The sequence below is a fragment of the Seriola lalandi genome, unplaced genomic scaffold, assembly GCF_002814215.2.
Source record: "Seriola lalandi dorsalis isolate HSWRI2012SDOR001 ecotype SW California unplaced genomic scaffold, Sedor1 jcf7180002052121, whole genome shotgun sequence".
Taxonomy (NCBI): Eukaryota; Metazoa; Chordata; class Actinopteri; order Carangiformes; family Carangidae; genus Seriola; species Seriola lalandi.
In genome coordinates, this window is record NW_019522674.1 from 35,685 (window position 1) to 53,501 (window position 17,817).

At 40.0% G+C, this 17,817-nt stretch overlaps 1 protein-coding gene across 4 annotated transcripts in view; it reads right to left on the reverse strand.

Annotated features, from left to right (window-relative positions):
• The window catches only part of LOC111650042 (protein mono-ADP-ribosyltransferase PARP14-like), a 24,561-nt gene extending 9,327 nt beyond the window's left edge, over positions 1-15,234 (reverse strand). Inside the window, exons 1-11 of one of the 4 annotated variants that reach the window (XM_087172199.1) lie at positions 14,994-15,234; positions 13,451-13,533; positions 11,419-11,446; positions 10,747-10,821; positions 9,548-9,721; positions 8,303-8,428; positions 7,483-7,584; positions 4,606-6,790; positions 3,812-4,008; positions 3,379-3,454; positions 2,411-2,550 (exon numbers count right to left, since the gene is read on the reverse strand). In XM_087172199.1, the coding sequence (XP_087028325.1) occupies positions 3,417-3,454; positions 3,812-4,008; positions 4,606-6,790; positions 7,483-7,584; positions 8,303-8,428; positions 9,548-9,721; positions 10,747-10,821; positions 11,419-11,446; positions 13,451-13,533; positions 14,994-15,180 (3,195 nt within the window). In that variant the 5' untranslated portion in view covers positions 15,181-15,234 and the 3' untranslated portion in view covers positions 2,411-2,550; positions 3,379-3,416. Of the gene's footprint in view, positions 1-420; positions 536-929; positions 1,152-2,313; positions 2,551-3,378; positions 3,455-3,802; positions 4,009-4,605; positions 6,791-7,482; positions 7,585-8,302; positions 8,429-9,547; positions 9,722-10,746; positions 10,822-11,418; positions 11,447-13,450; positions 13,534-14,993 lie in introns of those variants that run through there. The other 3 variants (XM_087172198.1, XM_087172197.1, XM_023399816.2) reach the window with 3 other exon arrangements.
• Between the last annotated feature and the right edge of the window lie 2,583 nt (positions 15,235-17,817).

Below are 17,817 nucleotides of genomic sequence, written 5' to 3' on the forward strand. Positions count from 1 at the left end.
CCTGGTTCATAGTATTTCTTGCAACCAATCAACTTTAGACGATCTGCTTCCTGTTTTTACCGGCTCGCACATGCTCAGTGTACATGATTGCTCATGTATGTGTGTGTTTTCAGGTGTGTTAGGAGATTGCTTCTGATACGGAGCTAAAACGGAGATTGTTTTTGTTTTAAAATGAAACCGTAGTAGCGTGAACGTAGCTGAGTCAATAGAAAGATGTAGGTGAACATTTACTTTGTGTTCTGAACACATCTGAAAAACAGATCAACACAGATTGTCTCAGCTGGGTTCACTAATCTGACCCGTGACACTCTCAAATCTCTATTTACAGACTTCTTCTGTTTGTTTTGATTTGATTTGTTCTCAGTAGTTCTGTTGCTGATGAGTAAAGGTTATAAACGACAGGTGTTGGAGGCTTCTTACCTGAGGACTGCTGTGACTGGCCGGTGGATTTGTGAACCGGTGACTCGTTAAAGTTCTGTGCTTCGTGTTGGACGTTTCTCTGACCAGTCTGACCTTTGAACTCCCTGGTGAAACACTGACGAACAATATGTTGACATCTTATGTTAATACAGGTGATTTTTCCAGTAGTAAACATGTGCTTTGCAAAGACTTGGAGCTCCACTGATGCTGCACTCCTACAACACTGTCACATTCATGATGGACAGAGAAATCATCTTTTTATTCCATCCATTCTCCTTCCTTGTGCCTACTTTACCCACAATGCAACTCGGCTGCAGACAGTTGGGTGTGAGATTGGGGTGTGTTATGCTAGTAGCAGCTAATGTAGCCTGGAGGCGGGGCTACAGAGGTCAGGTGAGTTCACTTCTTTCTATCTCCACACCTCCAGATTTTTGTACTTTTCAGTTTTAAAAGGAACAGTTTTCATTCTCAGGACACGATGAGCACGTAAACATGAACCGGACACTTACATCCACAGTCTGGTTGTCACTAGGGTGGACGACGATGGCCACCTGTCTCAGATGGCGCGGACTACTTCTGCGACTGAACGAGTGGATCTCCCTCAGCAGGACTCTGGACACCACGTCTCTGGGGAAGCTCAGGTTTCCCGTACCGATGGCCGGGAAGGACAGGGACGCCATCTTAAGTTTCTCCGCCTCCTCCAGACAATATCTGATGATGGTTATCAACGTCTGAGACGGAAAGAGGACACAGAGAGAACGAGTGAGACTGAGAGGTCAACAAGCTGCTCAATGAATTCAGTGAGTGTGAACTTACATATGAAGATGAAAGATGCCAATTAGGTCCGATAAATAATCCTGTGATTGGAAACTTGTTGGTTTAAATTCCCCTGAACTATTCTGCTGCTTTGAGCAGTGGAAATTAACAAATTCACTGAAGAAAACTTTACTGGAACATTTCCATTTATAGAGGCAAACATTTTACTTTTCTTGACTTTACTACATTTATCTGACGACTTTAGTTATTACTTATTTTACAGATTTTACAAACCAAACATACGATGAGCTTTTAAAACATGATGTTCTGTCGTAGGTTAAACTACCCACCAGTATATTTGTGTTAAATCTCCATCATCACTGCTGCAATGCTGCAACACCACAATGCTACTTACACAGTAAAGTATGAGTTATTATAATACAATAATATACAGTGTAACTGATGGGAGCTATTTTTCTGAATTATATTTATTTTTACTGGTTTTGCTAGTAAAACTGTAAGACTGTACTGCTACTTCTTCCACTCATTCTCCGTGGAGGAGTATTGGGTAGCTGTAGTTACGAATGCTGTCACTGGGTCATCCTAAAGAGTCGCCACCAAAGTAGAGGGAGTTATGTCAGACCTCCAGGGTAAGTAAAGACCAGTTCGAGTGTTAGAGGGACGTGAAACACTGATGCATAAAAAGATGAACAACTGTGTTCGAAAATATTCTTAGATAAAAAGCTGAAGGTACAAGTAGCCTGTGGACATAAAAACTGAAGGAAAACTGAAGATCCTCATAAAAATGAATAGAATAAAAACTGAACAACAATTACTTTAAGCGGACACATCTATATCCCTAATATTCACCCAATGCTCTATCCTCAACTCCACTCTTGTTGAGCCATGATGGTCTCGGGCTTGTAGGAAATTGTGTTCAATAAGGGCGATTTAACTTTAAAGATATTAGATAGACTGTCCCCATCGAGACTTACAGAGTGAACCACCCAACATACTGTCTCTATACAAGGCTGAGCTTTTTATTTTTCAGTGTAATAATCCTTTAAATCTTTCTCAGTCACTCTGTACTGGTGTATCACCGTGCTGTGTTTTAAACCCCTGAGTGAAACCTCTCACCTCCTCTGCCCGCCCTCCTCCGTTGTCCCAGTAAGGGCAAACAGTGTGAAAGATTTTCTGACAGGTGAGTTTGAAGCCGTCGGTGATGACGACGTTGCCCTGCTGCAGCGTGGCTGCCCCAGCTTCGGACCGAACAGCCAACTGCAGACCGGACCCGGCTGCCCCCAGGATCGCATTGGAAACAGCTCCCTGGGTCAGATTCATGTTCTCTGAGATGGTGTTGACAATGACATCGGTCTGTGGATCAGAATCACAGCGTTGTACACAAGGTCAGGACAACAGTTCAGTTATAGTACAGTACAGGATCAGTTATATCATCAACAGAACATTAATTTGAAACGACCAGTAAAGGCCTCGACTACTGCAGAGCTCTTCCTTTGTGCACAGAGAAACCCTTACAATGGTCCCGAATGCAGCAGCCTGTCTGGTCTCTGATCAGCCCAAAAGGTCACATGTCACCCCGCTACTCATCAACCTACACTGGCTACCCATGGCTGCATCATCATATACAAGTCACTAAGGATGTCTTCAGAGTGACTTCTGGGTCTGCTCCATCTACTTGAACAGGCTTTATGCTCCTGCAAATATACTAAATATTTACATTACAAGGACTTTCCACTGACTGTGTGTAATAAGGCCGAATTGGTACTTGAGACACAGTCAAACACAGTTCACTGTATGTAAATAATAATCACATCTTTTTATGGAAAACCATGTAAATCAGACGTTACAGTGACACATACTGTACACCACATACTGGAGTACGTGGTGTCTCCAAACTAGACGAATAACAACGTGAAGCAGACTTAACGTGGCCGCTTACAGACTGCGATTGCCGAATATTCAAGGGTGTTGTAGACAAACACTCCTGTTCAACAATATGATGCTCAACAGAAATAAAAGGGAGTCAGATGACTTCACCTGCTGAAAGAAGTCCCCTAAAAATTTTAGTTCTCACTGTTTGTCACCTTGTGTCACCTGTTAGTATCCACATCTGCACAATACTGCAGTTCATCATAAACTACATTATTCAAATGATCAAATGACTGCAGGGTCAGTACTCACCGTCTGGTCCTGAATGTTTCCTTTGCAGAGAACAATCTTCAGACCCTCAGCGGTGGTCTGCTCCATCCTGCCCGGCCTGCAGCCAATCAGAGAACAGGACTGATGTCATCACAGTGAGTACTGTCAGCATTACTGCGTCCAAAGCTTGTTACTCAGAAAGTAAAATGTTAGGTCAGTGGTACCAGCCACATCTGGCAAAAAATATCAGTGTGAGTTCTTTCACAATGCTGCTCCCTCTAGTCCTTATTCTTACATTTTGGTGTTTTTGCTCCTGATCCTATGATGGACTGGGAATAAGAGATATCTCAGACTCATAACGTGGTCTTAAATACTTCACTGAAGAGCTAATTCAAGATTAAAAATACAGAAGAAGAAACAGAAACCAGAAAATATAGATTAAAGAAAAGAAGATGAAGAACCTTACCCTCCATGTCCTCCATGTCCTCCATGTCCTCCAGGCCTGGTGTGTCCCTTGGGACTGTGACCTCCCCTGTTACCCTGCTGGCCCCCATGAAATTCAGCTCCCCTTCCTCTCCTCTTCCTCCTCCTCCTCCTCTTCCTCCTCTTCCGCCTCCTCCTCTTCCGCCACCTCCTCTTCCGTCTCCTCGACCTCGACCTCGCTGATGTCCACTGGGAAGAGAATAATAAAATAAAACCAGACTGTCTGATTTACATTTTGTTTATTGAACAGGTGTAGAAACATAAAGCAGTGACTGAGCGCAGCTTCTCTGAAGTCCTGAACTGACAATGGGGTCTCTAGTTTACTGTTCATTAAACCCAGAAAATGCTAAAAATGATTAAAGTCCAAAAGTAACAACATTCTTACTTACCAGCACCTCTAAAGTTAACAATCAACGCATTATATCTGTCTTTCTAATTCATAAAAAACTAAAAGTGTAAAAACACAAATTTGTAATTTTAAAGGTGATGGGAGCAGCAACTTCCTAAAGTCTGTGCTGGTTGTATGACCCCCATGTAAAACAGCTAATTGGTGTTTTTACATTTCTGTTTTTCTTCTTTTAGGTGGATTTTGTTACTTATGGACAGTCAGGATAGCTGTTTTCCCTGTTTTCATGCTAAGCTAAGCTAGCTCCATATGTACCATACAAGTGGTATCAATCTGAATATCTTACTCAAAGCGTATGTCACAGAATGTTTAACTATTCAGTTAAATCCTCGCAGTATGTTCTGATCAACAGTAAATGTTGTGTAGTAAACAAAAATTACCCTGAAGCCCAAGCGCCTTTCCCGCCTGCCTGCTCTGGTGCTGTCATGGTAGGTCCCAGGTCAATGAACTCTCGGTTGACAGCTTTGGCCAAGACTCCGACGGTGTTGTTGTTGTTATCCACCAGGTGAATCTGAGTCAACGATCCCGGACCTCGAGGACTGTCGCAGTACTCCCGCACCGCCTGAGCTATGGTCTCAGCACAGAGGTCAACAGGAAAACCAAACACACCTGAGCTGATCGCAGGCAGGGCGATGGTGGAGCAGTTTACCATCTCTGCTTGTTTCAGACTTTCTTTAACAGCAAGCTTCAGACGCGACACTGACGTCTTCTTGTCAGAGTCAGAGAAACGTGGACCAACTGCATGAACGACATACTTGCAAGGGAGGTTACATGCATCTGTTACGATGGCGTCACCTGGGCGTAGTTTTCCATTTTTGGAAATATAGTCGTTGCTGATCTTCTGCAGCTGTGGTCCTGCAGCCTTGAGCAGTGCCAAAGCCAGGCCACCAATGTGCTGTAGTTCCTCGTTAGCTGCATTAACCACTGCGTCAACGTTGAAGCTACAGATATCTGCCTTGCTAACTGAAACCAGAACTCCACTGGTGGTCTTCACTTTGCAGTAACAAAGGCCACTTTCTTCCTCGTAGTTCTCTTCCTCCTCATCGTCCTCTTGATTCTCTGGACGAAGCACCACCACACAGCTGAACTCTGTCATTATTGTCGACAGGAACATGCTTCCATATGACTGGAAATACTTCTTAGCGCCAGGCTTGTCAACAATGAAGTTGTCAGTGAAGAGAGTGCTGGTCAGTTCCTGAAAGCAGGACTTGGCTTTCTGAACGTGAAGACGAGCCCCGGCGATGATGAATCTTGGTCGCTCCGGGTCAAAATCGACTGTCACGCCATTAGCTTTGGCAATACTGAACCAATCATGTGATTTCTTCTTCTCAATGAACTGAACCACAGCACAGGACTCAACACGAACGGTTTCTTTAACACGTGAGTAGTTTGCAATGAATTCATTCAGGCTGGAGCTGACCTCTTTGACTGGAGTCTTAAAGCCAGCCACCGTTATTTTGTCTCTTCTCACTGGGTGGATCTGTATGTCCACGGTTTTCTTCTTTGAGAAGTTGTAGGCATCCAGAAGTTGTTGGTTCAGGTCCACCCAGTTGTGAAGTTTCAGGACTTCCTGGTCTTCCACATCCAGAGTGTTCACAGCCAAAACCATCTTCATCCTACTCTCTGCTTCAGCAAGGATGCTGTCAGAACTCCCCAACAGTAAAACCCCTTTGTTGTCAATGCTGTAGATGGCGCTGATCCCTTGAGATGTGAACAGGTCCTGTGACATGTCCATGGGATCCACTACCTTAAGAAAGTCTAGAAGACCTGGGGGGATATTCAGCTGTTTTTTACTCATATGCACATTTCTCTCCAAGATCCATGCTTTAGCCTGGAAAACCTCTGCACGGAGTCCTGAAATGGTTAACTTCTGAGCACCTTCATCGTAGGAGAGGGTCATGTCAGCGGAAATGTTGAGTGCAGCGTTATGCAGCCCGTCCTGCTTCAGGATGTAGAACATTGCAGGGGATAAAATCATCACCTCAGAGACACCATTTCTCTGCCGTTCGATCTGACTCATGGCTTTAAGAACAAGGTTTTCCACAGGAGCTTTGATTTGTTTTATATGGTCAGCGCTGCCAGCCACCATCAAAGCCCCCTTGGGTGCATCCAGCACCAGGTAAGCGTCTTCCTTGACAACCGAACGGACCTCTTTCTCTGCAGCTTTCCATGCAGGTGCATTCGCTGGACATTCAAAGACAGTGTAGTGAGACATCAGCTTACGGAAGGCCTCTTGGGCGGTACCTGCCCAGTTTTCTACATGTTTTGCAGTCAGATCTTTCTGCCTCAAAAAGTTTGGGAGAGGGCTGAGCTTCACCTCAGGATTATCCAAATCCACACTGCAGAAGTACGGACGCATCTGATCGTTGATGCTTTTTAACTGCTTCTTCATCAGGAGGAATTTCCAGACGGTATGGTGAACACCCTCAGTGAAGGGATCGGGCATCTTCCATGTTGGTCGTTCTTTGCCGTACAAGGCGGTGCCCAGGGACTCGTGGTATGGATACATCTTGACAGGGGTGGAGCCTATCATGTAGTCTGTTTTTATGCAAATGTTTTCCACAACTGTAGCAATACAGGGAATAAAGGAGGAATGCTCAGGTAAATGGTTATTCTACTACAAATAAATAATAATGATTTTCTTTGAAGTTTCTATGAAGATTCAGTTGTCCAGGTCATGGGATGCACTATGTGTCCAAAAGTACACGGACACCCTCACTGTCCTTTGGTCTTACTTTTGGTCAATATTTCGCTGTTGATTTTTCACTCTTGCAGTGAAGAGGAATCTTAATACTACAGCACATACTGAGACTTTAGAGCGTGTACTTTGTGTAATTTGTAGAAGTACTTGACTGGTCTGCACAGTCCCCTGATCTCAATACCCATGGAACACCTTTGGGATGAACTGGAACAATGACTGAGCCAGATCTCATTACCAACACCAGCGTTGGACCTCACTGATGCTGTTGTGGCTGAATGGGAGCAAATCCCTGCAGCTGGTTCAACATCTGGTGGAGAGACTGAGACCAGAAGAGTGGAGGCTGTACATATCAATGTCCATGGTGGTGCAATCGAAGACTCAACTATAATGTGGGTATATTATGAGGGTGTCCAAATACCTTTGGCAAATAGTGTATTTCTTGTAGTTTGGTCTTTAAGGCCTCTCAAAGCTTGCCAGCATGTTCAAGCCTTAGACTTACTGTAGTACCTCTACACACACTGAATCCACTTAAGACAAATAGAATTAAATTTAAAACCTTTAGGGTCACTGAAAGTGACAATGGCAGCCTGTTCATTCTGGATCATGACGATTTTGTCCGGTAGAGTCCACTTCTTCTCAAAGTACAGATCCAACAAGTCTAAAAAAACAGAAACAGAGTTTTCAATCACAAAGACAGAAAACTTAAACGATGAAAAGGCTTTCAACTATCCAGAAACACCTGAGCTACTAGAACTGCTCTGTATAATATGGCAAATGTGATGTAAACCAACACATGATGTGATCATCAACTTGAATGTGAGATCATTGTCAGATTTAAAATGTCGCATGAACATATCTACATTTTCTTCTGGTCTCTGTGGATGAAAGTCGTTCTAAAGAAAACTAGTAACAATGAGTTTGGTGATTTTCCAAACCACTATCCAGCTTTTATTTAAAGTCACTTACAAATGAGGGACAAAACTAAGACTTCAGTGTAGTAGGAGACCTAATAAAGACTAATCGACACTTTGATCCTAGAGAGATTTTGTTGTTGCAGTAAATTTTCAATGCTGTTGAAGGATTTCTTGAGATTTTAAAATCACTATTTTGTGATATCATTATTACTTTGTCATGATTCCTGTGATTTCTTGCCATAAGTTAATTTTCAACCACAGAACTGCAGAAAAATTAATTGTATAATCAAATTTTTACTTACATAATCATTAGTTCATGTGATAGTAAAACAGCAGTTCCTCCTCTTGCAGGCTGCTTTGAGGATTGTGTGACGACAACATGTATTTAATAAACTAGTAATACACCTACACCCTCTACACCCAGACACTCGAGGTCAAACAGTGTGTGAACAGTTTTCGTACCTTTGACCACAGTCGGTTGAAGTCTCTCCACTCGGACGCTCTTTGCTGCCTCCAGCGGTCGAGCAGTCAGTCCCTGTTTCTGCATCTTGCTGCTGGTCTGACTCACAGTGAGGAACTTCTCTGCATCTGCAAAACACTCCACATTACTCCTTTCAGCCTGGAACAGGCTCGTCAGGATGAAACCAGGCTGTTACATGCCTCAGAAACAGATCCACCGTTAAGAGGGAGAAACAGTATCCAGACTGAAGGACGACACATGCAATCAATCTGTAATCGAAGAATAATTTTAGTATGAAACTTCACGACCCAGCTCCTCTTCTTCTGTGTTTTGAAACATCTGTTCACGTCTGTTTGCACGACGTCCACGTGCACATTGCCGTCTGCACGTTCATGTATAGTTCAGAGACAATCACAGATATTTATCGGTATCGGAGTGAATGTTGTCTGATATTTCGCAGTTTTAAAAGAACATATGAAGAAATACATGCTTGGCATCATTTAGAAACTGTGTCATTACACAGTTTGTCCAGCAGAGCGCGCTCCCACTCCACTCTTTACCGTAGTTACAGTATATACAGTAGTATCAGCGGTATCTGTGACAGTCGCATTTGTGAAAAACGCTGCTGGAAAGTTACTAAACAACGACCCCAACAAATAGACCAACAACCTATAACAACCCGTTGTATATAGAATAAGATTATTGCTCAATATTTTCATATTGGAATTTTCTACCCCAAACATCATCAAACCTGCATCAGTCGAGCTCTGGTACAGTTCCCATTTTGTTGTAACAGTGGTTGGTTTATCAAATATACCACATACTTTATTTACATATATTTAGGCCGTATAACACCTCAGCCAAAGGCAGTGGCTCATGACCTAGAGTATTGAACTATTATTGTCTATTATTAAGTATTATTAACTATTATTCTTAATAATATTGAGCTGCTGGACACTTGAATTGCCCCTGGGGGATGAATAAATCTATATATCGGCTTATTATTAGTGAACAATGTTATTAAATTAGTCTCTCATTTCTTTGATATTAGTCAGTACTTTCTTGGTGTTGCCTTCCTTATTACTTCAGGTCAAGTTTTTCCAAATTTGTCCACAATAAAAATAAAAAGGTCAGCTCATGATGTTTTTCAGTTTGGAGTCTTTCACTTTAAACGTGACTGATTTAGTCTCAGACTCTATGTAAAAGAATCTGTCCTGGTGACAGTAACACAGTGTGTCATCCGTTACCTTCAGGCTTGGTGAAGGCGACCACGGCTCTGTTGGATTCCCAGATGATCTCCAGACTGAAGCCGCTCTCGTCCGACCCTGAGACGTTCTCCACCAGCATCATCAGCAGATCCCTGCACATGTTGTCCGACACGTTCTCCAGCACCACCGCAGAACTCTGGACCGACTCCGAGTCTGAGACGAGACAAGTACAAAAACCTGTTTTATCTTCTCTGCATCATTCATTTAGTTATGTGTATTTGTTTTGGATTTTTGACTTTGAAATTGAAAGTTGAAAATTTTACAAAAACTATATTTATCACGTATATAATGCAAAGATTAACAACAAAAAAAGTTGTGTAATTATGTATTTCACAGGTCTGTTACTTCCTGTTAATGCCCAAATATTTTCTTGAAAGATTCCTGGAAAAAGCCATAAAACTTAATATTAATTATGAGGAAAGTTTATTTTGTTGTGCAGAGATTTAAAAGCTGTTGTTGATTTCCTAAGAAAAAAATTGTTCTTTTTAAACCCAAGTTAATTTGCATTAATTATTCATTTGTAATTGAAAAACTTCTCATTGCATTGTATAACTGTGTCAAATTAGACACAAAAATAATAATAACTAAATTTTTTATATATTATATATATTCATGCAAAGATGCAGCATAAACACAGCTCTGATAAAAATGCAATAAAATATAAAATTAAATAATATTCTTCTTTCCAGAAAACTCTATCCTCTGATGAAGGACAAGCAATGTGGCTGAAAACTCTGGAAAAAACGAGTAAGTGGAACTTGTTATTATTTTTATTATTATTAATCTTTTTTTTTTTTAAATTCCTGGAGAAATTGTTGAAAAAAAATGCAGTTATAACTACTTAGTTATAACTTACTTACTAGTTTTAAGAAACAAGTGAAAAACTATTTTTATGATTTTAATTAACTACTTACTTTGCTTTTACTTGATACATTTTTTATTTCTTTTATACCTTTTTATATATATTTTTTAAGTTTTTTATATTATTTTATTGCCCTTTTATTTATTATATTGTCCCTTATGTCTGTTGCTGTTACTTGTTTTTGATTTTATTTTCTTCTGTAAAGCACTTTGAGCTGCAACTATGTATGAAAGGTGCTATACAAAATAAGTTTTTTATTATTATTATTATTATTATTACTGTGTATTCTTTATTTTCAAACACAGTGTGTTTTTACCCTGTGTGTTCGCTGCAGCAGCTCCAGCTCCATGTTCGACCTCCGACCTCTGAGTCTTTGAGTCCGTGGTTGTATCTGAAGAACAAGAGAATCAGGTTTGTCCAGTTCAAATTATTTATCTGCAACATGAACACAACTAAACAAGACGTGATCATCTGAGGAGAAATAAACTATCACCATGACGATAACACGTGTCATTCAAACCAAAAAAGAGCCAAACATTAAATTTAATTTTGTAGAATCTACATTGTTTTTAAATAAATATTTCTATTTTGTAAAATAATGTAAGGACAAGTTGCTTTTGATGAGTTTGTTCGGTAAAACCTCGACTGCATCAGCTCCTGACAGGACGCACATGAACCCTGGTGATACTGAACACGCCCCAACAAACGCTTATTTCCTTGACAAAAACTACAGAAATGAAACAATATATTTGTGAGGTGTTTTCAAAGATTAATGTTTTCAGACGAAACCGATGAGCTCAGAGCCACAGACAGGAAACCAGGAAGTGTTGAGAGTCAGACTAACTTCCTGTTGGTTGACAGTCTTGACAATAAGAAAAATACAGGATAACACCTGACTGATCATTTACATCAGTATGACGTTAAAAAGACAGCGGCCATAAAACCCTGAACATGGAAGAAGAAGAAAAAGTTCAGAGGTGAGTTTTACCTGAGACGTCGTCGCTGTTCGTCGCGCTCTAAGGAGACAAGAACAGTAATGATTCAGTCACACAGAATGAAAACATGAAGAGGAATAAACATCTGTTTAACATGCAGTCTTTAAAATAAATCAAAACAAGCTTGAAACTTTAACTCCTTTAATGAACTAAAATAAACCAAAAACACAGGTATGGCCCTTTAAATGCAGCTATTTTATCGTGTGCAGCTGGTGGATAAAAGCTTTGACACCATCGAGAACAAACTCACAACAACCACATTTGTACGAATAACAAAATACAATAAAATGTGTTAATAAACAAAGTCAGTATCAGGTTTTCCAGGTTCTGTGAAAACAAGAATGACTGTCTGGTATGTGATGACTTATAAAATACATAAAGGATATTTTTACTGCTGCTCAGTCAGTAAATGTTTCACAGCTCTCCATAAAACTGACCTCAGTGCAGTTCAGTGAATTTTAGCTCCGTTTTAACAAATCAGCTGATGTTCATGATCTGACCTTTATAAACTGGAGTTGATTTAAACTCAGCTTTATTTTACAACTTCAAAATGTGTCCGAAGATGTTTGAAATATTTTCATTTGACTGAATGTTTCATCCATAAAAAGCTAATAATAATAAGAGACTCGGTTTAAACATCATTTCACTTAAATTAGGACATAAAACAGGATCAGACAATATGAGAGACTTTGGTTTGACAGATGTTGACAATAAGATCAGTAGGAAGAGCTGCTGCCTCAACATGTGACCTCCATGTTGCTTTTATTGTCTTATGAACCTCATGTGGATCCACGCCCTGAAACCACAGAAGAAGAACACGGACTCCAGGCCAAACCTCCTGCTGCCGTCACACGTTCAGGAATTTATAACATGTTGATCACAGAAGTGGAAACTTGTGATGTCATAACAGGAGCAGGAGGCTCCACCCCCTCCCGCCCAGTGGTGGAGGAAGCATTCAGACCAGTGAACACTGTAAAAACACCGACCTGATTCTCTGATCGGATCATTGATCCTCAGTCATTTTACTGTTGTAGCTGCTTCAACTAAGTCATATACACTTTATTTAGTGCACTGGTACCCAACCTAAGGGTCGGGCCCCTCCACAGGGCCACCAGATAAAGAAAGAGAGAGAAATCAAAGTTCTGATTCACTGATCTGGATTCAGTTTCTGAGCTTTAACCACTCAAATTTTGAAATTTTTTCAAACACAACTTTTTAGGTTTAAAATAAGTTCAAGTGTTAAGATATTTTACTGAAGTAAAGTATCATTATCACAATTTAAATAAAAAAATATTCTGTAACAAATAACCAGTCCTGAATTCAAAATGTTATTTCAGTATAAAAGTCCTGTATAAAAGTCGTCACCTCAGATCTCAGACATCTGAAATGTGACACAACTAGATCCTGATTTGTATAAAGTCACAACCAGAACATTGTATTTTATCAGCATTTATACCTGTTTTTGTTTTATACGTAAAAATCATCAGTAACTTTAAGTATCACTAACAGAAACCAGCGATACTCAAGTGAAGAACAAGAACCTCCAAACGAAGGAAACTACATCTCAACATGTTTACAGTAAACATTACAACACAGAGAAACTACAGCCACAAGTGAGTTTTACCGCATTAAATGAATTAATTAATAAAACAAATATGGGATCAAAAAAAGTAGAGTGGGCGGGGCTTGGTGACTGCTTTGTTGTGACATCACAAAGTTCCAGAAGTCCTGACGGCTGGTTTTAAGGCTCAGTTTCTGAATACAGGCTGTGTGCATTTCTCTGTGGACTGAGGCTTTGATACTTTCACAGTATTAATATAGAAGCTAGAGCTGATCTATAATCTATAATCACACTACACATGGACACAGACCTTTACACTGGAGGAGCTTTAAAGGAAACGGATCAGTGAGGTTCACTGTGTTAAAGTGGAATAAACACTAAATGAAAACAGCGGTGGAATCAGAGGTATCAGTGTTAATCTGAACAAACAACATGTTGATGGTTTAAATGAAAACTCGACTTACTGTAGCAGAAAGCAGCCGTAACCTGATGGTTTGATTCTCCACGTTGATTTCATGGTTCTCCCTGGCGAGGACTCGCTGTCTCACTGCAACCAGAGCCAACAACAGAGTCCTGCTTCATTTCCCAGCAGCTACCAACATGTGACACCTCAGAGAATCTGAGTCAAACCCTGAAAGAACAGGAAACACCCGGCACACTGCCGACCACTCTGCTCACTTCAGACATTAATCCACTTTTTTAATGGAAACACTGGCCGGCAGGTGTTGTTGGCTGTTACCATGGAAACACATCTTTTTTTTTTTTACGTTTAAATCAAGTCCAAGAATTCAGATATTTAATGAAGTAAAAGTAATAGTTTCACAATTTAAATAAAAACAAATATTCCCTTACAAATAAAAGTCCTCACTGTGCAGCAACCTGGGCCCTCGTCAGTTTACGTTACTGAATTATTATTATTGATACGTTAACATTTAAGCAGCGTATTAATATTACTGTTGGCTGCAGTGGAGATAACTTTACTCATTTTAAATACGTGTTGGGTGATTTAAAATATAAAGTTTTTAAACTCAGCAACTACAGCTGTCTGTAAAGTAGAATAAAATTAATATATTACAGTATAATAAAAGTAGTTAAAATTATACCTGGGTAAAGTATTTAAGTAAATGTACTTAGTTATTTTCCACCTGTGATTTCAGACTCATTTAAATTGAAATGTGTAAAAGCAGCATCTGGTTTAACGCTCATTATTATATTACATGTGTTTTTTCTTACTTCAGTTCTTAAATAAAAGAAACGCATAAAATTTCAACAAAATCTTTTTATTAATTATGATTATTATTATAAAAATTAATTTAAAAAAAACAAAACAAAAACAAATACATAAATTAAAAAAGGGACAAATATATAATTTAGGTGACCTGCGCTTCTTGTTTGTCAACAGTCTGAGAGACTCAAAGTAAAGAGATCAATTATCTGTCAATACACCTGATTGACCTGCTGTGACATCACCAAGCAGGAAGAGGGGGGTGAGTGGTGGCTGGAGAGGCGCAGTGCATGCTGGGAAGTCAGATGACATGTCTCAGTGTTTATTAACTCTAATTGCCTGATAGATCTGTTTGATGCGGATGTGTAAGATTTAAAAACTTGTGGCTAATAGCTGATAATTCAACAGATCAATAGCCTCAATGTGTTTCACGAGCTGACACGTGACGTCTTACCTGTCCGATGACGGTTTAAAGTCAGTTTCTACATTAATCAGAGCTGGAAAGTTCAAAGTGAAGATTAAAGATTAATTTAATGAGTTTAACTGGATACAAATATGAATCTTTGCGTCTTTGTTCGGTGGTTAAATGTTGTTTTCTGATATTTTTTTACAGTGTAGATTTTCAGACTGTGTCGCAGTGAGACTCGGGCCTGTCTGTTGTTTCTGCAGGAAAGTGTTTAGACTCTTCTGTCGGACTGTCTGGACCCTTGAACCCGGTCCGACAGAGACCCGGTCCAGGTCCAGGTCCAGGTGCTCTGCGGTGAAACGTGCCGGAGACTCACCTTCCTCTGATCGGAAGAACACGGCGGCTCTCGCGGCTCCGTCCTCCACCTCCACCCGGCAGTCTCCTCCGCTCGACTTCTTCTTGCTCTGGAAGTAAAGCTGCAGCTTGTTCTTCAGGGTTTTGGGCTGAACCGGACTCCAGTCCCCCTCCACGGTCACCGGCCCCGGACTGTCGGACCCGTCCATCCCGCCGTCAGGTACCAACACGAAGACGGACTGAGGACGAGGACGGAGGCTCCGGATTCACTTCGTGCTTTCACTTTCGTTTCTTCACCAAACGAGGGAAAAATAGAAGCAAGTTCAGGAGCTGAGTCACCGAGGGAGGAGGATACTGACATACAGACCCAATCATCTCTTTATCTGGGCAACTTTATTTATATAATGATTCTTTATAGTAATAATAACCGGTTTATTATCATGTCAAGTGAAAAATAGAACAATGTAGATACTGAGTTTAGTGAAGAGACGCTCCTTGTGTTTCTCTGTTACTCAGAGACCATCCAAACTTTTATATATTAAACTGAGATCTGTCTGCTAATTAGCTTTAGCATTAACAGATGATTACACATGAGGGATCATTCTCTATTAAAACAACGTCACGCGCAGTTCAACCGGCGCCATTTTAGTCAACAGTAATAAACAACAACAGATTATGAATTTTATTTATTTTATCATTTGTTGGTCTACACCAACACAAATAGTTCCGCCACTTGAGTATGCTGGACTGTTGCTTAGCAACACATAAACATTTTCCTGACCTGATGGCGTCATATGAGCGCACCTGGAGGTGTCCTCTGACGACCAGACATCATTTGATTCAAATGTTATTTCTGGAAATATTTTCATCTTTGTTTGTTACAATCTCAGATCGATAACGACCGTTAATGTGACGCCAGTTAACGGTTAATAAAACACCTGTGAAGCGGAGTGATACATGTAGTTAAAAGTCCCAGTGTGGAGTGACTCTCGTCCAATCAGATCGCTTGGTCAGAACGAACTATTCATTTAAGTGAATGGAGGAATTCAGATGTTGCAACATTAAAAATATATAAAATTTCTCTGATGAACTTTTCCTTTCTGCCTCATTAAGCCCAGTGTTCTGAAAGATGCACTGCTGCTTTACAATATGATTATAATAGTATTGATTTATGTGATCATATTTATCAAACAACAGTTATTGAGTTTCGTATGGCACAGAACATAGGTCTTCACCTTGAGTTAAAATACACACAATTGTTTATTTTATTGCTTATAATAAAAAAGAATAGGCAAATATATTATAAGACAATGAGAGACTGACAAAATAATTCACAAAATAACTAGTTTGTATTTTCTGTGTCACTGAGCAATTATTGTTGCATCTGTTGTTGCTATGAGACAAAATTAGCTGCATGTTTTACCTATTTTGAACTAAAAACAACATATATTAGCTAAACACACCTTGACACATGTTAACCATGTCACTCAGAAGTCAACACAACAAGGATTCAAACTCTGGACGTTTTGATTGATCCGGACCATCAGGACAGTTTGAGCAGTAACAGCTTCAGTCAAAGAATGAACATGAAATTTCAACAAACTAAACAAATAATCACATTTACAGGTAATTGATATAAAAACTAAAATGATAAATGATCATTAAAAGTGTCAGTTCAAAGCTTTTATTTCATTATTACAACTTACAAGGATAAAATACTTAGACTCAAAATGTACTTTACTTTATTCTATCTAATGTGACATAAACAATATCAATAAACCCTGTTGGACAGAGCGACAGCGCCACCCAGCGTCAATACTATATATGTCAATACTACATGAGCTGTTTCTCTCAAAATGATGATTTTATAAAAGTGGAAAAACATTTAGTCTTTTTTAAAGCACTTTTCTGAAACTGCCTCTAAACACCAATCAACAATGATTTGATTCATTTCCTGTCAATAAACTAATGGATTAATCAACTGATTCAGCTCCACCTGCCGAGTTTAAAAACAATAATAATAATTCATACATATATGATTTATAAGAATGTAAACATGGATTAATTAAGACCATGTGATGTGATAGAAATGGCAACTGCTTTCTACAGTAGTAAGAAAGAGAAGAAAACACGATCTGTTTCACTGAGTATTTATTTTATTGACTTTAAATGAGATAAGTTTTATAGAGACATAGAGACATTATAAAACATCAGCAGATTATTTAAGATCTCACAATATCAGATTTTAACTGACGACATAATCACAATATCTATGGAGAAAGAATTCATCTTTAACTTTGTGTTTTGTCTCTTTCTCGTCAGGTGAATCAGACTCAGATCCGAGTGTCGGAGGTGGAGAGAGAGTCTGTAACCATGACAACAGTTACACCGAGTGGCTCGTGAAAAGGTGACAAGATGACGTGATAAACAACAGAACCACGAGGCCAAACATCTGCCGTCATGATGTCATTAACACATTATCAATATTTCATTTTTAAATATCATCGTCAGCACTGACGTGGAGGTGACGTGTCATCAGACTGTTCTGTCCACGGCGATGAACAATAAAGTTTTTAGAGGCATCAGGCTTCAGCGGCCGGTTTGTCTTCACCTGCAGAGAAACATGGAGAGAGTCACGTGTCAGGATCTTCGCGCTCAGAAGAAACAAGAGGAGAGCTGGTGTGAAAATGAGCCAGCAGGGGGCGCAACGTCCACACAGCTGACAGGAGAGGATCAGAGGATAAGCCCCCCCCCCCCCCCCCCCCCCCCAGGCCTTCCTGCTTCCGGTTTGTAGACAACATGATGATACTGGATCTGATCTGATGAAAGCACATTCTGAATTTATT